The sequence below is a fragment of the Schistocerca nitens genome, chromosome 3 (genome assembly GCF_023898315.1).
Source record: "Schistocerca nitens isolate TAMUIC-IGC-003100 chromosome 3, iqSchNite1.1, whole genome shotgun sequence".
Taxonomy (NCBI): domain Eukaryota; kingdom Metazoa; phylum Arthropoda; class Insecta; order Orthoptera; family Acrididae; genus Schistocerca; species Schistocerca nitens.
In genome coordinates, this window is record NC_064616.1 from 489,843,166 (window position 1) to 489,865,274 (window position 22,109).

A 22,109-nucleotide genomic window follows, 5' to 3' on the forward strand; every position below is an offset into this window, starting at 1 on the left:
AGTTAACCGAGACTGAAAGTGATATGATAAGAGGAGTAGCATGATCAAGGTACAGTATGTCCGAGATTGCACTCTACTGCATGCTTCCGAGGTCAACGCTGTCTAGGGTGTCTCTTCAGTGTCGCACAGGACCACCACTAGTGTTTGACAAAGGGCTGTGACATCGCCTCCGCAGAAACGCACGGGACGTTGACCGGTCCACTCAGAGACAGGTCGCCATCGATTTGAATATACGGCGTCAGGAACCCATTTCAAGTATGCCAGAAGAACTTCAGCAGCCAACATCCGACAACATATCCAGTGCTTCCCCTTGATTTTTAACCATCCATTGTTATAGAAATGAGCTCCGCCATTCTGGCCTCAGACAGGCCATTTGGAACCGATCGACCGGCGAGTCATCCTCAGTCAATGGCGTCATTTGGATACCGTATGTAGGAGCGTGGGGTCACCACAAGGCTCTCCAGGCCTTTGTCAGTTTTGGTAACGTTGGAGCCGCTGCTTCTCATTCACGTAGCTCCTCTACTGGCATCACGAAGCTGAGTGGGTCCCGTTCGAGTCCTCCCAACAAGGAATGTTCCCTGGCAGTACCGGGAACTAGTTCCGGGTCCCCCGCACAGCAGTAAGCTGTGCTGGCCACTCAGAAACAGAGGCGGAAGTTCTACAAATGAAACTATCTATTATTCACAAGTCAGTACCGTTCAAAAGAGAATTTCTTAAATAAGTGTCTATACAGGATGTCCGAAATTCCCGTTACAAACTTCTAGGACTTGTAGAGAGGAGTGAGTACGTAAAAATTTGCATAGAAATCCATGTCCGGAAACGTGCCGTTTCCGTTCTACGATGGCTTCAGTTCGGATGTGTAACGCGTCTACGGCTGTTGAGAGAAAGAGAAAAGTCTCAGAGCTGCTTGTCCTGATAGCCTGATATGCAGTAGGGTAGACAGGGTGACGTGCACTACGTCAGATGGTCACCTGGTGTCGCTTAAAGTATGCGAAATTTAATTTACCAGACTTCAGTAGAGACAGAGGAAGATTTGCTGGCACGAGTTCTGGCCGCTGCACTAGAAATTGGAGAGACACCAGGCGGCGATGGAGAGTGTGTACCAGCACATGCTTCTTAGGTACAATTTCTGTGAGGACGTTAATGGTCGATCATCGAGCCGCTGTTGTACCGCATCTCTACTGTCCTGCACGTTTAGTATGCTGAATTTTCTTTCGTTTTGCAATAATGTAAACAGATGATGCTTTAAGTGTTAATACAAACAAATGTGCTTAAGTGGTAATTGTATGTTTCGTTATGTTTCCTTTCGAATTGTTACCTAATAATTGCACTGCGTCACGCCTACTTCAATTTCTCAAGCAGAAGTGGATGAGTTAAACATCCGAATTGAAACCGTCGTAGAACGTTACCGGTACGTTTCCGGACATGGGTTCCCATTCAAAATATTATGTACTCACATCCCTCTACAAGTTCTAGAAGTTTGTAACGGGAATTTCCGAACACCGTGAATAACGACCAAGTGCGAAGCTAAAACTGATGACTGTGCTGAACGTATATTGCAATTATATTTTAAGTGGTGAAAATTCTCGTTTCGTTTTGTCTGCGTATAATCAGGCCTCGTCTTGTGACCATGAGGGCCTCATTCTCTCCAGCGCAGTGAGACATAAATTTCAAGGTTTAGTTTCACTGGAGGACAGCTAACACTTATTATCTCCTAATGCGAATGTGTGGTAAGGGAGTGTTTGAGGCTACTTCTTGTGGCGCTCTGTTAACTGCCTGGGATGAAAGTGCGCTCCTACCTGAGACGTTTTTCACACACTTTATTGCTAGAATACTGTTAGTACAAGTAAAATCCATCTGCCTGAATTACAAACAAATAAACGTTTGCTTAGACAGAAGTTATCTCGCTCCACTAAAGTGTTTAAGGTACATACATTTTTATTAACTAAAACTGATGTACAGACAGAAGTATATGGTGCTGGCAGCTATGTTTCACAATGGTTTGAACTGATTTAAATGTAGAGAAAATTACATTTCAACACCTACTTTTTACTCAATGCGATACTTTCATAATAATGGTGTGACACCCACCTTCATTTTTTTACGTGCGTTGAAGAGGAAAATTAAACACAATGTCCTATCAACCACGTAATTAATGACGGAGAACGCACTCGGATTTTTGAAGGACTGAGAAGGAAATTCACCGAATCCTTCCCAAAAGAAGCATCCTGGCATTTACCTCAATCTTCTTGGTGAACCACATAAAACCTTAAGCTCCATGACCGGCTGGGGATTTGAACCGTTGTGCTCCAGAATGCGAGTTCATTATCTGAACACTGTGCCACCTCACTAAGTAAAATGATGAATTAGTAGCATATTACTCGTCTCTATCCGGTCACTGATTCACTTATTCTGCAATTATACACAACAGAGCAGCACTAGTTACATACATTCTGAAAAAGGCCTACAGCTTGCGTCCAATAAGAGAAATTTAATTAAATAACCTAGTTTTCTTTTTAAGCGGGCTCAGTCACGTTTAGTACGCGACTGCTGTAGATCTGAAGCTACGTATGTACGTCACAGTTTCTGGTCACAATTTGTCGTAAGTTAATTTCTACCATTGCTTGTCATTTCCCCACTAACAAATGCAGCGAGGAAGAAATTATTGTATGTAAGCCTCTGTACGTGCCCCTCACACCCATATTACGCCATTATGGTCCTCAGGCTGCATGAAGGCTAGAGGCTGCAGAATCCTTCTGCAGTCTGCGACAAATGTAGTGTCTGGTAGTGGTACAAGGTACTTTCCGCCATGCACCATACGGTGGCTGTCGGAGTATGTATGTAGATATGTTTGTGCAGGGAGTGGAGAAAAATATGGAAACACCACGAACGCAAAACATTACCATGCCTAATACGGTGTAGGAAAATCGTTGGCGTTCAAAACAGATCTCAGTCGTCTCGGACTGGATAAATACAGGTCCTATACGGTTTTCAAGGGAATCTTATACCATACTTCCTGCAAATTCACGTAACGATCATACTGGTGGATAGCAATCACGAACCATTCTCTCCAAATCACACAGGCTCAATAATATTGAGACCTGACGATTATGGCGGCCTGGGAGATGCGACGATTAATCCTCATTCTCAAAAACCCAGTAATGGAAAATGGTTCAAATGGTTCTGAGCACTATGGGACTTAACTGCTGAGGTCATCAGTCCCCTAGAACTACTTAAACCTAACTAACCTAAGGACATCACACACATCCATGCCCGAGGCGGGATTCGACCCTGTGACCGTAGCGGTCGCGCAGTTCCAGACTGTAGCGCCTAGAACCGCTCGGCCACACCAGCCGGCCCAGTAGTGGAAAAAGCGAACTGTGTAAACGGGGGCCCTGTAGTCTTGGGACAAAGCCTTGCCTTTGGGCAAAAAACACTGTACCACAGGATGGACCTGAATAAAGTGGTCACATAATCCTTGGTAGTAATGCGAACCTGCAGAGTAACCATGCGCTCATGGAATAGCACGATACGGCCACCAAAATCAACGAAGAACTGCCGCCATATTTCGCTCTTGGGACGTTAACTCGGGCAGAAACAGTGTGATAAAAGACACGTCCGACCAAAGGACATTCTTCCTTTGGTCAACATTCCAGGTTTTATGGCTTCATCACCACGTTTTCCTGTTACGAGCGTTTGCGTCGCTGATGATCGGTTTTGTAATTTCAGCTCGCCCTGCAATTCCCTGCTTTTGGAGCTGCCTTTGTGCTTTTTTTGGTGCTGTCACCGTTCGCGTGGGTGACATTCAGTTCTACAGTGACTTTTACAGTTATCGTCCTCCTATTTTTTGTCACAATCCTCTTCAATGACCATCCATCACTATCACTCTGCACACTCTTTCGTGCGCGTTGTGACTTACAACGTAACGGTCGAATCCGACATGTCGAAATTCTTTACTCTGGAAGTATACACTGAAAGAAACACAGTGTCTAAATTTTAGCTGCTAAGACACAGTGCAAGAATTTAAAAAAAAAATTAAAAACGCCAAATTCAGAGCTCCCCAGGCGGCTGGCGCAATGTACACCCCTACCGTAGCTGTAGCACACGGTGCATGCTCAACACGGCAGGCACACATCGGTGACTGACGGCACATTGGTAAAAACATAACACGCCACAACGTCATCGTTATTTGTAAAAGGAATTTCTATTTACATTGATAGTTTCATTGACACAGTTGTTCACAGTTAATATTTGCTCGATTTTGCAGTCATTCAATATCCATATCAGCAGTTGCCTTTCCAGTATCGCTAAGTGTCAAAAATGGACGAAAAACTGAATTAATTTCCATTGTAGTTTCTTTGTGTATGCTTGCTAAATGGTTCAAATCTCTCTAAGCACTATGGAACTGAGGTCATCAGTCCCCGAGACTTAGAAATACTTAAACCTAACTAACCTAAGCACATCACACACATCCATGCCCGAAGCAGGATTCGAACCTGCGACCGTAGCAGCGGCGCGGTTCCGGACTGAGGCACCTAGAACCGCTCGGCCACAGCTGCCGGCTATGCTTGCTAAAAGCATCTTTCTTTGAGTAGGTTCCTGAGTTTCACAGTATTAAGGTATCCAATTAATGTTGTCATCCTCGTATGATAAAATGAGAAGATGGCTCTGAGCACTATGCGACTCAACCTCTGAGGTCATCAATCGCCTAGAACTTAGAACTAATTAAACCAAACTAACCTAAGGACATCACACACATCCACGCCCGAGGCAGGATTCGAACCTGCGACCGTAGCGGTCACGCGGTTCCAGACTGAAGCGCCTTTAACCGCACGGCCACACCGGCCGGCTAAAATGAGAAGAATGTGGTATACAACTGAAATCACCTACTTCCCCTGAAGACCTAAACATATGCTATTTATTTGTTAATTTCTTGGACATTCATTAGAATGATGTCGACATTTCGTTAGATATTGCGGAAACATTAGAAGAAAGAGGAAGTAACTCTGACGATTCTACGAATTGTGGTTCGAACAGTCATTATTGTGCAAATTAAAGTACAGGGCAAAAATACAGTACCTTTCTAGCCCATAGAAATCATGGAGAGCAGTAGTTTTCAATAACAAAGAAAAGCCCGTAAATATTTTTGGTTAAACGATGGCGGGAGAATACGCGTAATGTTAAGCTGTCTGCAAAGCCGGTTACGTTTCGTAAAATCTGAACGTGAATTGTATATATGGGAGAAAGATTTTAATAGGCACAAAATGAAACTCCCGAAAGTGTGAAAGAAAAACTATTCCAAAGATTTATAACTGCTCTTGAGAGTCAGTGCACCATTACGGAGGGAAATCTACGAGACTAGGGCCTCTGAATTGCAATGGATCTGAAAATTACTTCGACCTGGTGAAACATGTTCAGGAAGTTCCGTAAAACTGCGAATAGAAAGCCAGTCTGTCAGGTTTTGAGCAAGAACTGCGTGCAAACCGCATTATATCATTTTGAGCGATAATGGCAGTTGCTTGTGTAGTCGATGAATGCTATGAAACATTCGTATACAACAATGCCACTGATAAGTATCAGTCGATTACGATTTCAGCTACTTTATATCTGTCTTCTGGAACATCAAGGTAGATTAGGGCTAAAAATTTAAAAAAAGACCGTGTAATCTAAAAAATGTTGTAATCGACTTAGCAAAATCTGAAATAATAGGAGAGAATATTTTTCAGTACTACATCCGAAATGTCTTCTTAAGAGTTGCAGGCAATAATGTATTGCTTTTACTGGACTCTCACAGCCTGAGTGTAAAAACACCTCTGTCTTTAGGAGAAGACGGAATAATTGTTAATATAATTTGGATTTCACCAAGAACTAATAGTGTGTATCAGCCAGTCACTGAAGAAATTTTTCGACAGTGTGAAGCACTTTCCAGAAAACTATCAGAGAAAAAAAAATTGCGAAATATCTTTTTCATTTCAAGTTTATCAACGTAACAATGTTGTTAAACTTCAGTCATTTGTGCATTGTCACTTTGCATCATAACTTCCTCCGAATTTGGTCAAGTATGACTGGTATGCACCGCAGTATTCAGATGAACGGTCACGACCATTTCTTACTCCATCAAAATTCTGTCTGAATAAAACTAGAACTTATTCTGAAGTGCCTGAATGTACAAATCGTTTTATCAAATGTACCTTGTGTAAGGAAAACTTTGTTTTCGTCATCCAAAACACGTCGCATTTTTGTGATGACAACGGGAAATAAGCAAGGAAATGTTCCATTGTCAGTAAAAAACGCATTATTCAAAAATTATTGTAAGAAACGCGCTAAAAGAATTTTTACAAAATGTTTCACTCTATCAAATGAAAGGCCCAATTGATGGATGACGTGTGTTATGTAATATGATATACGCCTTGATTTTGTTTCCTCTTACAGTCATTTGTGTAACAATTACATCTGCAACAGTTTAGCTGTCTATATGAACTGCAAGTCATTCAAAATATTAACGATTTGAGACATTTCTGGTATGGTTTAAGTACGTACAATTAGCATGTGCGCACTCTCGACTTCGCGTTATGTCGTGCTATGTTGTCTTGTCATCGCTGTATCTTCTTATTCTGTGGGTCGCGCACTACGCAAGAATGGCTGTACAAACCATTGTTATATGGGAAGACTGAGTAACCTTAAATTTCTTATAAAAATACTTACCGTGCGCCTTGAAACCTAAAATTTTTACACAGTATTTGTTTCTGTGCATTCTTCCTGAGTGAAATATTTCAGAGTAGGCTTCGACATGTCGGACTGGACCATTCCCTGGTTAGGTAATGATATTCTTCCGCTATCCCTGTTCATAACATAAATACTCCATAAGATGCCTCATGAAACACCAGACACTTCGGCTATCTCGGTTACGGAAGCTCCCACCATACTAGTACCATCGATCCGCCCACATTCGAATTCACTTGGCTCCGACATAACGCACTCGTGACTACACATAACACTGTTCTGACCGAGGCGTCACCAAGTGTCACTTGGAGCGTATTGAAGACGCCATGCGTGGTCAAATACAACGGCATAACCTGCAGGCTTGCCTAGCATCCACGTTTATGTTCAAACATGCATTTCTCGTGGTGTTTCCATATTTTTGAACAACCTCTGTAAATGAATGGCGTTTTCAAGTGGCGGAAGGCTGACGCTGGGACTAAAGCTAGTGGTGACTTTACCTGAGGACCTGGTTGGTGCAGACGATGACGGGCTGCTGGCTGCTGTCGACGCTGTCCTTCACCTGCAGCACGCAGTGCACCCACAGCCAGTCGCCGGCGCGCCGCTGCAGCCGCAGCAGCAGGATGCACGACCGGTCCTGCTCCGACTGCGTGACTGCCGACACAACGCCACGCGTCACACACCACCACTCCCACCCTCTGTCCTTACTTAGCTATTTGTCTCAGGCCCCAATTCATATCTTCGTAAACCGATATTACACTTATTAAAACACTACACATTAACTGAAAATATATTATGTGTTTTACACATACCGACATAAGATGTTCAATAGAGTGAACTTCATATATCTTACTTTATTTATGGACTAGTACAGAGCACAGGCTCATCTCTAACCGCATCCTATACATGTAGTTTATTTAGCACATGTCGAAGACATTTGCTGCTAACATTCATGTAATGATCCAAATGGCAATGGCAACCAGTGTGTAAATTTTTTATCGTAAGTTGGTGATGGCGATGTGCTTTACATCCATATATTATTACTATTAATATTATTATTTTAAAGCACGCGCAAAACACATTTGCCGATAACATATTTAATGTTACTGTGCAACTGCACAACACCAAAATATATATGACGAGTACTATTGCCATACAATAGGATCATTACATGTTATTAATAAATGTCCTTGCCAACAGCTAAAACAACAATATATACAATTTTAAACATATATATGTAAGGTGTAATATGTTGAATACACAGAGTGTTCGTTTTAACTTGATACAGTAAATATCGCAAAACGATGCATCGAAAGCAAAAAAAAAAAAAATGTTTTAGGTGAAAAGGTTAATATTAGTCAGGGGAACATCTGCCCGTGCTACAACTGGGCCCATCCTTACAACCCCAACCGTGCGGGCGGGGTCAACTTTGTATTTTCAAAAGGGAACCTACCCATTATTATTGCATATTCGGATTCTACGACAAAAAAAAAACGTACGTTTTACTGAAACAATTGTTTTCTATTCGTGGTACATAGCGCTGTTACTGACAAACGCCAAATGTGCCGATTTTGCAATTAAGAACCGACTCATTTGATTGTACATTTCATTAAGATGTAAACTTAAACGTTTGTTTTCTAGCGGTTTATATTTATGTTCGAAATTTACTTTAGTGTTGCAAATTTGATTGTACATTACAATATGATTAACCATTTCGGTGGCTGGTTAGAAACTATGTGATCTGAGAAAACGACGTGGATGTAGTAGTTTTCTCCTGCCGTCGGGATGCTTGATATCGGTGACTCCCCTTGCCTCTCACGATTGAAGTGTTTGTTTTCGGTGAGTCCCCTTGCGTCTCCATATGGCGGAGCTAGATTTCGCTGAGTGCCGTTGACAGGTGCCCCTGTCACTATCACCTCATGGCTATTTTACATTATTACAATGTATTACAGTGCTAGTGATTCGTATTCCGCCGGTAGCCGTGCAGTGGCCACCGCGAGCGTTACAGCGATTACATACAACGAAATCAGTCAGCTCGATGACGGGGTTCAAGGACGGCCACCGAAATCAAGCATTCCGATAATTTGGGGACTCACTACAATCAACCCAGCAGGGGACAGAAAACTATGTTATTGTACAGGTGGCTTTTGCCAGAAATGTTAATGTGTAGCCATATTATTTCCACCATACAGTCATATTTACAACACTCAAGTGACGTTTGAACATCCATATCAGCCATGAGAACACAAAGGTTTACATTTACATCTTAAATGAAGTGAAGTATCAAATTCGTCCGTGCTTAATTGCAAAAGTAGGCACATTTGAATTTGTCGATTACATCGCCATCTACCACGAATGGGAAACAATGGTTAGAGTAAAGAGAACGCATTTTTGGTCTAGGAACTGAATATGCAATAAAGGGGGGGGGGGGAGTCTTTCCATTTGAAAATACAAAATTGACTCTTCCCATGCAGGACGGATGCTTAGGAGGCGGCCAGTTGTAGTATAGACAGATGTCCCCTTTACCAATTTCAACTTTTCACCTAAGACATTTTTCGTCTAATGCGTCGTTTCCAAGGCAGTTACTTGTCTCAAGTTAAAACAAGCACCCTGTACATGGGATGCCGCTGAAGATTGTTATTTGTCCAACACTAGTCCATTAATATCATTATAACCAATGAATGCGCTCTACTGGGCAGTTCCCTTTATTGCATACAAAATAACAGGACATGTTCTCAATATTTGCTGTCTGTAGAGAAACACAGGAACAAGCTTACACATTACTGTGAAAGTCATAAAGTGTCTGATAATTATTTAATACGGAACAGCGACAGCAGCCATTGTTGATAATGGCTTAAAAATGTTGGTAAGACGTTAACACGGCGGTATTTTTCCCAGCAGTCCTAAGTATATACTACATACATTCTTATATCTCTCTGTAAATGTTAATTTGGAAACAAACAGTGTCTCCAGTGTGTCATTTTCAATCTTGCAGTACATACAGACTGTACTATTTGTCAAACTTATGTTGTCTGCTAACAAGAGAGAGCGCTTTATGTGGAGGAAGTTGGCTCCGCCCAGTGCATAGACTTCCATAAGGAGACGGTATAACAATCTCTGCCTTCTTAACGGAATTCTGAAACTATCCCTGAAAACATGTGCTTCGCAACGAACAAACTGAGATAACGACATCCGAGGAGTATGAGGAAGAAACTGACAGCACAGTACAGCATTCACTACATAGAAGCTACTACAGTCCTTCGATCAATTTTGTTATTGTGGGATCTGTAAGGTTGTTATGCGCAAGAGACTATCTATCCCAAGCCTTCCAGCTTCTATGAGCTCAGTTCTTCAGAACCAAGCGACCTACAAAAGTTCAACAAATAGTACCTACCACTCTCGATACGTTGCCATTAGTAACGATTCGTCAGATGAATTATATTTGTTTAAAATCACCAGTAATAATAACACCAACAGCGACAGAACTAAATATAACGCAGACAAAAACCAACAGAAACGACAATGGGGAAGCGAGAATTTCAAAAACGTTTGATGGTTGCTTAAGCAGAAAAGGAGAGATGCATGCTGGTAATTGTTAGCAGAGACAGAAACTCAAACAAATTGGTCAGTGAACTGTCCGGAGCGCCAGACGTAATGAAAGCGAATTGAATGTGGGCAGGACGTGTAGGTAAGTAGAAGGATGGTATACTGGCACCTTAGTACACTTAGATAGGTTCATACATATCTTAACAGAATTCCTAAATGCACTTTATAAGGATAGTGTAATAGAAGCAACGATTTTAGAATTAACAGGAGATGGTGAGTCTGCTCTACCTCGAGTTTAAGAGTTTACAGTTCCTGTTGCGACTTGCATTCCCGATCATGACCCACAAGCGACGGGGGCAATCTACAAAGTGCTACTGAGTGGGTATGAGATCGTCAAGTCTTCGATATAGAACAATGTTGATAACCAAGAAGCGTGTGTACCAACATTTTGTTTACATTTGCTCCTATAGGGAAAGCAAAAATGTTGTTAACAATCAACTACTATGCAAAATTATATTAGAATAGGTTTTTAAATATTGTCTTATATAATTGGTATATTGTACTTATACTGAAATAATGTTACGATTTTATGCCGCAGAAAGGTTTATTTTATTTCCTTGTACAAGAAAAGACTCCAGTAGATAATGTGGGAACACCAGAAATTAGCAAGTATTGAATAAAACGTGTATGTACGATAAAAAACAAATGCTTCGTCTTGTCGCGGCCCACACATTGCTACATCAGTAACAGTAACGAAAGCTCTCCCTAGTGTCGTTTACAGCAGTATTTTACATGATTGTATTTTCAGGTACGATTTTTATTGTATTTTCAGTAACTATTACTACCAGTAGTATTGTCAAATGGGATTGCTACATCTTTATTAATGTTTTGAGACATTTTTATTTTTTAAATTATCCGGATGACATATTTGGTATGCCCTATATCTATGACATTCGCTTTTACCCGAAGATTGAAACTCAGCTTGATGTAATCATATGATAACAGCTGTAACAGTAGCAGCAAACACAGTCATAACAACTGAAGAAGATTTACAAGAACTAATAACACAGTTTGCATCCACCAAACGGTAACATGAGTCCCACTGATTGTATTCCTTTCAAAGATTTCTCATATCGCCAAAGTGAAGAATTACATGCATTTCCTGAAACCGATAATACAAATCACTATAAATAATACACTACTGGCCATTAAAATTGCTACACCAAGAAGAAATGCAGATGATAAACGGGTATTCATTGGACAAATATATTATACTAAAACTGACATGTGATTACATTTTCACGCAGTTTGGGTGCATAGATCCTGAGAAATCAGTACCCAGAACAACCACCTCTGGTTGTAATAACGGCCTTGATACGCCTGGGCATTGAGTCAAACAGAGCTTGAATGGCGTGTACAGGTACAGCTGCCCATGCAGCTTCAACACTATACCACATTTCATCAAGAGTAGTGACTGACGTATTGTGATGAGCCAGTTGCTCGGCCACCATTGACCAGAAGTTTTCAATTGGTGAGAGATCTGGAGAATGTGCTGGCCAGGGCAGCACTCGAACATTTTCTGTATCCAGAAAGGCCTGTACAGGACCTGCAACATGCGGTCGTGCATGTTGCTGAAATGTAGTGTTTCGCAGGGATCGAATGAAGGTTAGAGTCACGGGTCGAAACAATCTGAAATGTAACGTCCACTGTTCAAAGTGCCGTCAATTCGAACAAGAGGTGACCGAGACGTGTAACCAATGGCACCCCGTACCACCACGGCAGGTGATACGCCAGTAGGGCGATGACGAATACACGCTTCCAATGTGCGTTCACCGCGATGTCGCCAAACACGGATGCGACCATCATGATGCTGTAAAAAGAACCTGGATTCATCCGAAAAAATGACGTTTTGCCATTCGTGCACCCAGGTTTGTCATTGAGTACACCATCGCAGGTGCTCCTGTCTGTGATGCAGCGTCAAGGGTAACCGCAGCCGTGGTCTCCGAGCTGATAGTCCATGCCGCTGCAAACCTCGTCGTAATGTTCATGCAGATGGTTGTTGTCTTGCAAACGTCGCCATCTACTCACTCAGGGATCGCGACGTGGCTGCACGATCCGTTACAGCCATGCGCATAAGATGCCTGTCATCTCGACTGCTAGTGATACGAGGCCGTTGGGATCCAGCACGGCGTTCCGTATTGCCCTCCTGAACCCACCGATTCCATATTCTGCTAACAGTTACTGGATCTCGACCAACGCGAGCAGCAATGTCGCGATACGATAAACCGCAATCGCGATAGGCTACAATCCGACCTTTATCAAAGTCGGAAACGTGATGGTACGCATTTCTCCTCCTTACACGAAGCATCACAACAACGTTTCACCAGGCAACGCCGCTCAACTGCTGTTTGTGTATGAGAAATCGGTTGGAAACTTTCCTCGTGTCAGCACGTTGTAGGTGTCGCCACCGGCACCAACCTTGTGTGAATGCTCTGAAAAGCTAATCATTTGCATATCACAGCATCTTCTTCCTGTCGGTTAATTTTCGCGTCTGTAGCACGTCATCTTCGTGGTGTAGCAATTTTAATGGCCAGTAGTGTATCTTTGTTAGCAGCGTGTTCCGAGCTACAGTTCGTTACATTAATATTTAAAACATTCGTATTCGCATGATATATCTCATTAAAACTGCACCTCAGTTATCACAACAACCACAATTTATTTTAATTTAGTTCATGTTTTTATAATCATGTAATTGTATTTATACCTGTTGTATGGATAAGCTCTTGTTTCTTGAAACGCATTACTTATTTTTCTGATTGTTGTCTATATTTGCAATTTTTATTTCAGCAATTATACTTTAACACATAGTATTCGTAATGTTTTAAACGGAAAACAAGTGGTAACATTAAAGTACTTCCAGCATATTCAAAAGTATACTGTAAGTATAATATGAAGTCTACGTCAAACGATAAATATAGAGGTGCTAAGCTGTAAGTGCGTTTAGTAGACCAGAATCTATTTGGTTTTCTGGACTCTTCACGCGAACGTCCTGGCATGCTCTCTTAGGAAAGATGAAGACATTTACTTTGGCAATTTTTTTAAAGCCTGTGCAATCAAATATCGCGAAATTTGTCGTGTCTGAGAATAAATAGGAATAACCGGACTTATAAGACGACATCAAATAGCGTTGCCATTGAGCAGTCAGGCTTTTAGTGTCTAATAATTGTCTGAATTTTTACCCTATCTATATTGCTCCACAAATGAAGAATGAGAACAAAGAATGAGTGTGCACTGATCCCGGATACGTTCGCTGTACGTCATTCCTCGCTTATCATCAAGAAAGGGCATAGGAAGGCAACCCATTTAGGTGCGCGGTTGCATGCAGTAATAAGGTTTACTGTTTTACATTAAGATGTGTCATTGCGCCGAGAGGTGACTATTTCAGTTCGCAGTCATTCAGTTGTTGGTTTTAGAGGACTGTCTGTCAGCTTAGTTCGTAAACTTAGATCCTTTGTTAGGCAATCTGCGTGTAATTACTCCTTCAACAGCATCCCAGTTCCGCCAGCTAGATGGAACTAGTTGGTACATTTCGTGACCTATGGTTTAGATCTTCGATTAGGATTGACAATGGTGGTATTTAGTATTTTGCAACGTAACATTTAAGGCAATTATTACTTGCAAACAATAGTATCGCTCTGACGACACTGCAGAACGCACTCGTCACAACTCATCAAAGGTGTAAGATGCTTTGGTGTCTTGCTTCGAGGTAGCCACGATTTTTGTGAAAGAGTGTGCGCGCGCAAATAGGTACCCTTTGCTATAACTGGGTCACAGTCTGATTCACGCCGATCAATTTCATGGGCCAATGCTTCCCGTTGAATGGCTCAGTATTTCTATTAAAGGAGTGCAGGCACACGCCATTCAAGCTTGTGAGCCAGTGAGATTAATTCGCGGCCATAACTGTAACCAGAATCCCTTCAAAACATTTAGCTGCGTCCATTTCTTCTGAGGAATGTTTATTTACCCCGAAAACGTATATCCATAGATCACGATTCATGCATTACACTGCGGATACAATCCCAATGAGAATCAAATACAACCGGGTGCAGCGATAGCGTTTCAAATTTAATAAATAGTTTTTGCTGTCTTGCTATCAACACGCGCATTTCTTTTCTTTCGTAATGGTAATTGGAGAAAAGGCCGACGCTAGAGTTTCTCTCTACATTGACGTGATTAATACGACATTTACATCAGAAATACTATTACAGCGAATAACGCAGCACTCTTGTTTGTGAGACTGGAGGTTAAACGGATCCGGCTTGAAGCAGAGCGTCAGATAACCAGGGTGGGGTTCTAAGGTCCACGGCAAGGCAAATGCAATAAACATTCCCGATCTTAGCCTCAGAAAACACGATGTAGACAGATGACACACACAACATATCACCATTTGGTCAACAGACTACTGTGGAAAAAGGAAGGGCGTCCAACTGCTGAATGACATAAAACGCTTATCAAAACGAATAGACACTGCCTCGGCAAGACAAGATCTGAATAAACAGAAGAGTAATTTGATATTTACAATTATAAGCAGAGGAGATGGCTGTGATTCTTGCTATACAAAATCCATGTTTCTTATTTCTTTTTTTCTGGTTTATTGTCCGATAACCTTATACCCCTAGTAAGAACACATGGGTTATTTACATTTTCTGAAGTGGGCACCTGTTAATGCGGCCTTTTTGGTGTTTTTAATCACCCCTGAGGCTGCAGATACACGGAGTCCACTCGGTGGATACTCCCTACTGGTGTTGTGCCCTCCGTGCATTTGCAGCCTCAGGACTGACTAAAAGTGCCAAAGAAGCGACATTAACAGCTGTCCACTGCAGTGGACAACTACACTACATGGTTAATGAGCATTCGACGGAATTCATCTTCTGAAACGTCTGCGATCCGGTGTGCTCTTTGAGCACGTTTTTTAACGTATTCTTTGATGACTACTGAATCTTTACCGTTATTCACGTCTGTAAGTATTGGAAAGGAAACATTTTCAACATCAGAGTAAGTTTACTGCTAGTATCCGCAGGAATCACTTTGACACTCATGCCCGTACTATCCTCAGGACACTGGAGAGAACGAAATGTGATAGTCGGACAAATCTTCTCAACTGCTCCGTTTCTTTCAATGCCTTTGTGGTTCGGCATGAACTCAACAAAATAGACGGTGCAGAAAAACAAAAAACTCTCTACATACAAAACCGGCAAGGGAAGAAAGTATCATTCTGTTGAGTAACAATTCGATGAGCAAGCTGACCCAACAGAAAGGGGTTACCGTAATGGACAAAATGTACTACCATATATTGGCCGTTTGAGGTTCAGTTCGCTGTTGAGGAGAAATCTACTTGTCAGTGGGAGGATGAGTCGCTGGAGGCCCGAAATCAGCAACAGCAGTTTATTCTTACGTTCTGCCACAGTCGGCGTCTTTCCACTTAGCAGCTGGAGGGAGGCCGCTTTGTCGTTTAAAGTACAGTTTTATAACACACGAATTGTTCAGGGTGCGTTACTTGTGGCGTACTAAATTCATTAAGTCAGCTTTTATTTCAGCCTAGTTCCTATTCCAAAGCGACAGTAGCCTTAGGCCTAGCTACAGATATAGCCTCTATTTCAGTTGACAAAGAGGCAATATGAAGTTCGTTAGCTGAAACTGCACTTTGTTTTGATGGTCGTTTTCGGCGTTTTTAACATTCTTTGTGAATGCACATTGTTGCCTCAAAATATGATTCTGACAAATATGAAAGAAAGGATATAGGCAAAGTATAACAGCTTTTGCGTTTCAGTGTCGGTGACAACAGGTATTATTTTTGTAATGAAAACCACGAGCCGGCCGAAGTGGCCGTGCGGTTAAAGGCGCTGCAGTCTAGAACCGCAAGACCGCTACGGTCGCAGGTTCGAATCCTGCCTCGGGCATGGATGTTTGTGATGTCCTTAGGTTAGTTAGGTTTAACTAGTTCTAAGTTCTAGGGGACTAATGACCTCAGCAGTTGAGTCCCATAGTGCTCAGAGCCATTTGAACCATTTTTTTGAAAACCACGAATATAATAGTGTCAAGAAAGCGCATTAAGTATTATTCAGTAATAAGAATTCAAAATGTTCCACTATGCTGGCTACGGTATCATTCTGTGACAGTGAAATGTCGTTGTAGGGAATGTTGTGAGTCGACATTTTGCGCACTGCGTTTTGTTACAGTTAAGCGATATCTTTCTCTCTGTGTGCTGAGATTACCAACTACCCTACTGCGGAAATCATTTAGATTACATTCTAATCCTTTCACAACGGCACCTCTTCACCTACAAAAAGATAAAATTCAGAATCATCTGTCACATTTCGCAATAGATCAGTCACAAATATCAAGAAAACTAGTGGACCGAGAACAGGACCCAGCGGCACAACCCACTTTACAACACCTATTCACTTTTAAATTTGTTTCCTCTTTCTTGCCACAGAGGAGAAAAGCTCTGCTTCCTATTTTCAGCACAAAAAGGAGCTACACTTTTCTTCCTATTATTTGACATAAAATTTACGTTGTGTATCCATATAGTTCGGCCAATTTTGCCTACTATCTGAGCACAATACAGAACGATGATATTATCCTTTGAAATCTCATTCAGTTTTCCTTCGTTTAAGGCACGATCTCTCATGTAAGTTCTCTTGTAAGGTCGACAGTAACGTTAAAATCATTTTCAAAAAGGTTTACATATAACAAATGTTATCATGCTTTGAAGATTTTATCGCACGAAAAGTAACCGCAGTTGGCAGTATCGTGGATCGGAGAACAAAGCGAGACTACCAACTGAGAGCTCTCAGCAGGCGTATCAAGTTGTGCATGGCCGATACTTTAAGAGCCCTGTCGACGTAAGTCAGTTATTCTGGTCTTCCTGGACACTTATAACCGTGCCTTCAGGTGGCTTTACAGTCTTCTTACGAGTTTCCCAACGCCTTCCTTTTGTTTGTGAGGGACTTCTCGACAAGTTAGGGTCTCCGTAGCCCATATCATCGTAACAGCGGGTGAGCTTCCGCTGTGCGGATATTTGTCGCCTTTGCGAGGGGACAGCAGCGCTCTGTCGCAAGATTCACGCTTTATGGTCACCAGAGCTCTAAAACTCAGCGGAATTTCGCTTCTGATCCTTTTTCACCAGTTTATGAGCACTTACCGCATATGTTATTTACATGTTTCCGTCAGAAGACTGAACATAAACAGAAGTGATGCCCGTGAGTCGGAGCCATGTTTATCTTCCTTCCCACTTCACCGCTCTCAGCAGAGTTTATTGCCTTTTATAACTGGTCACTTGTTCGGTTTCACTGCCCCATTAGTAGTATATGATGCGTTCTTTGGAACAACTCGAAGCTTTAGGTAACGGATGGCTCCTTGTTTACACTTCAGGTCACTCACCCAAGGCCGTCCACGTGTGACAACATTTGATCATTGAACTTAGTCGGGTAGCTGAATTTCCATTATATTGAAACACCACTGCTACAATTGGAGAAGGGCATTGTTGACGCCCCCCCCCCCTATTATGTGTACTTCAACGGTCCCTGGGAAGAAGGAAGAATGGCGTAATCACAGACCAAGGGTTGTTTCCAGAGAGAAACTTTCATTCAAATTTTCGTCATATTACTGGCATTGTTTATTGGAAATACTGAATGATATTACACGAAAACCCTGCATCTCCAATAGATAACGGCAAGTATGGGTCACTATTTTTCCCAAAGCTCATAAACTACTCAAATAAAGAATATTTCAGTTGCAATAGATGCCGCATTATCTCCATTTAAACTTAGCGCTACCCCTTAATAACTGTGAAAACTGTCGTGTGTGTGAGTGTGTGTGTGTGTGTGTGTGTGTGTGTGTGTGAGAGAGAGAGAGAGAGAGAGAGAGAGAGAGAGAGAGAGGGGTGTCTTGAGCTTTCCACTTAGGATATGGAATGGGACAGAGAATGAGCTGAGATTAATAACTTTATATTCATACGAACGGGAACCAACTGACGATGCCAGTAATAAAGAGGTGAAACACACATACTCGAAGACAGAAGCTACTTACTGAGGCGGTGCTTGGTCTGCGCTTCCCGCATGCAGTCCCAGTGCAGCAGCTGGTACCACGACGCTCCCTGCAGCTCGGCGCGAGGGTAGCCCAGGTGGAACTCGCCGCTGCAAACCAACAAACCACTAATCGTTACAGGGTCAGAAGCGCTTTACTCGTTATCATGTCAGAAACTTACTACTTCACTGACAACATTAAGTTTGGCCACTGCATGATCTATACGAACAGTATGACAATTTGCATCCCTTCACGAAATACTGTACTATTAAATGGTCACATGGTGAAGCGCAAAATTCTGTCCGGTTGGTCGTAGCTTAATATGACGTCGGTACAGAAATCTCGAAAATATTAACTGAAATTCATCTTTCAACAGATAATTTACTAAGAAAGATCTTGACATGCCTTCTCTGTTTTCCCGCAAACGAGTGTAGGAAAGGTTTCTTGTCCCCACTGCAACTAAGCTAATGTTCATTATCTAATGAAATTAATATCTATGGGACGTTGAATCATAATATATTCTTTCTTCGTGATGATTACTGAGTTCTATATCGTACAACGTCTCCTCAATCAGTTATCAACGCCAGCCGCTGTGGCCGAGCGGTTCTAGGCTATTCAGTATGGAACCGCGCGACCGCTACGATCGCTGCCTCGGGCATGGATGTGTGTGATGTCCTTAGGTTAGTTACGTTTAAGTAGTTCTAAGTTCTAGGGGACTGATGACCTCAGATGTTAAGTCCCATAGTGCTTAGAGCCATTTGGACAATTTTTTTTCAATCGTCAACAAGCAGTAGCTGGTCCTTGTGTCCATGGTCCCATGTAATTTCGAAGTTGGACATAAAAAGTCGTGTTTGGAGTGATATCACGACTCCTAGTCGTGAACTGCTGGAAAGTGGCAATACATAGCCCCGAATAAAGTCATTAATCCAGGAAATGCAGACTTAGTTTCTTTAATATCATTCAGTGTCGTCGAAGTATCGATTTCAGTCCATAATGAGCGTCTTCATATCCGAATAATGTCCCGTTTCCTAAGAATTCAAGATACTAATCCATTTAATATTCGTATAAAATACAAAACAGTCATATTTAATTGTCCATGTGGCATATTTAGAGCGAAAATATATATTTACAATGTTGTGCTAAGTATGATTCTAGGACAATCAACTATGATTACTTTGTATTTCTTATGAATATACAGGGTGACAATTATTGAACTATATGAAATAAAATCGTCACAACTTCTGAACGGTTTGCGGTAGGACTTTCAAACTGCAAGGTTGGCCGCGGGCTATGATGGGAATTAGTATGAGCATGTGTGATTTGGTTTAGCGACGCAGCCCACTATCATTTGGTTTGTCGGTCATTAAGCAAAATTTTCGCATTTGGGGGACTGAGAATCCGTATTTCGCGATCGGGAAGTCTCTTCATCCTCAACAGGTGACTGTGTGGTGTGCAATGTCCCTTCATGGAATAATCGGTGCGATATTCCTTGATGGTACGGTGACTACCGAACGGTACGAGAAGGTTATGGAAGATTATTTCATCCCCATTATCCAAAGTGACCCTAATTTCGACAAGGTGTGGTTCATGCAAGACGGCGCTCGACCCCATCGAAGCAAGAGAGTGTTTGATGTCCTGGAGGAGCACTTTGGGGACCGCATTCTGGCTACGGGGTAACCAGTGGCCAGTGCATGGGCTTTGATTGGCCAACATGTTTTCCGGATCTGAACACATGCGACTCCTTTTTGTGGGGCCATATTAAAGAAACGGTGTACAGCTATAACCCCAAAACCATTGCTGAGATGAAAACATCCATTCAGGAGGCCATCGACAGCACCGATGTTCTGATATTTCGGCGGGTCATGCAGAATTTCGCCGTTCGTCTGCGCCACATCATTGCCAATGATGACAGGCATATCGAACATGTCGTAACCTAAATCCGAATATCTGTAGTAACATTTAAATATTGAATAAAGTGTGTGCATGCCGTAGTTTGCAACTAATTTACCTTCCTTTTCATGTAGTTCAAATGGTTCAAATGGCTCTGGGCACTATGGGAATTAACTTCTGAGGTCATCAGTCCCCTAGAACTTAGAACTACTTAAACCTAACTAACCTAAAGGCATCACACACATCCATGCCCGAGGCAGTATTCGCACCTGCGACCGTAGCGGTCGCGCGGTTCCAGACTGTAGGGCCTAGAACCGCTCGGCCACCCCGGCCGGCTCATGTAGTTCAATAATTGTCACCCTGTAGAATGTACCGGGAACCTAAATTCCTAGGAAACAGGAAAGTATACTTTTGTTACTAATTTTCTATGGTTTTGTACGATTAATGCATACTTGAGCTTCAACTGTTGCCGACTTTATTACAGTTTATATATACACCAGTGCTCCCATTTTGTATATAGGCTTGTCCAATGCCATTCATCTCACCAGCATGGTGGTTGACTTTCGTCGCAGATACTGTGTACGACTGGCTATTTGACAGTTCGTTGTTTGCTACTCATGGTACAAATCATATACTTTTAGCAACGTCACTCAGTTTTACTGATTCTGTACCAAAGGTATGTTGTGGCTCTTAAACTTAATCATTTCACATTTATTTTAACAAACCTGTTTTATTTATGCTGTTCAGTCCTTGTACATTTGTTAGACTCGCAGTGCGAATGTGGGGAGGAAGACATTTCTATTCATCTCATGTAGTGCTTTCTTTATCCGTATTCGTGCACAGTGTTGGAATTGCAAGTGAGTAAAAACTATGGTTTCGATGTAGTCAAATACGTGTTACAACTAGTATAAGGATTGTGTATAGGGTAAATATTTAACTATTTACATTTATGTTCTGTGCAGTAGTTTATATCTTCATGTTTTAATTTCTTTGTTTATGAATATTCAGTTGGTTAATTTGTCCATGTATATTTTTCTATACTTTATAGTCAATATCTGTTTTGTTTGGTACTTCTGACATGAATAAAGAAAGAAGGCCGGAATCCATGTTTCAGAATGAGCCAGAAATATATTACTTCGTCTAACATACAACTTGGATAAATACTACGGCACTAGGATTAGAGAAATTCAGGCCTATACGGTAATATAGAAAGTCATTCATCCCGGGACCATTCGTGAATGGAATAGGGATGGGCAGTTGGGCTTGGGAGGGGAATGAGACTGATGTACTGTGTACCCTCCGCTCCACACGGACATAGGACAGTAGACGAATTGTTATGGGCAAAAATGGAATCGGCAGGTAGGCTGGAAGCCAAAAAATTAATCATCGGTAGATTACGAAGAAAAACACTAAAAAAATAGTGTGATGAGCATTGTTATCCTTGCAGAAGGAACAATAAATACGGAAAAGGGGATCTGTAGAACTTCAGAAGCGGACCAGGCTAATATGAACAAAACTTAGAATAGTAAATGGTAAACAAAGGTGCAGTTGGAAGGCGAATGGTTTGTTTACCGCAGCGAAATCATATTTTAAGGGCAAGCCACATCATCGACGGCACAGAAGCTGCCCTCCGCCACGTCTGCAGCGGTACCGCAGGCACTGTTGTGACGCCGAGTACCGCCCCGGCCCGACGGAGCGAACCATCTGCCACATACCGAAAACGGCCTCTCTGCATTATTCAAAGCGCCATTTGCCACGTGTACGTGCCGGACGGTTACAAACAGTTCGTCATGTTAAGCTGTCGCATGACTCACGGCCTGCGCAGCGCCACCGAGAGCCGCTATGTGCTATTTCACGAATTCCGT

The 22,109-nt window shown here is 42.1% G+C and overlaps 1 protein-coding gene across 1 annotated transcript in view; it reads right to left on the reverse strand.

Annotated features, from left to right (window-relative positions):
- The window catches only part of LOC126249291 (neuronal PAS domain-containing protein 4), a 462,434-nt gene that overhangs the window by 237,407 nt on the left and 202,918 nt on the right, over positions 1-22,109 (reverse strand). The window contains exons 3-4 of the mRNA XM_049950945.1: positions 18,358-18,464; positions 7,221-7,374 (exon numbers count right to left, since the gene is read on the reverse strand). Of these exons, the coding sequence (XP_049806902.1) occupies positions 7,221-7,374; positions 18,358-18,464 (261 nt within the window). The remainder of the gene's footprint in view (positions 1-7,220; positions 7,375-18,357; positions 18,465-22,109) is intronic.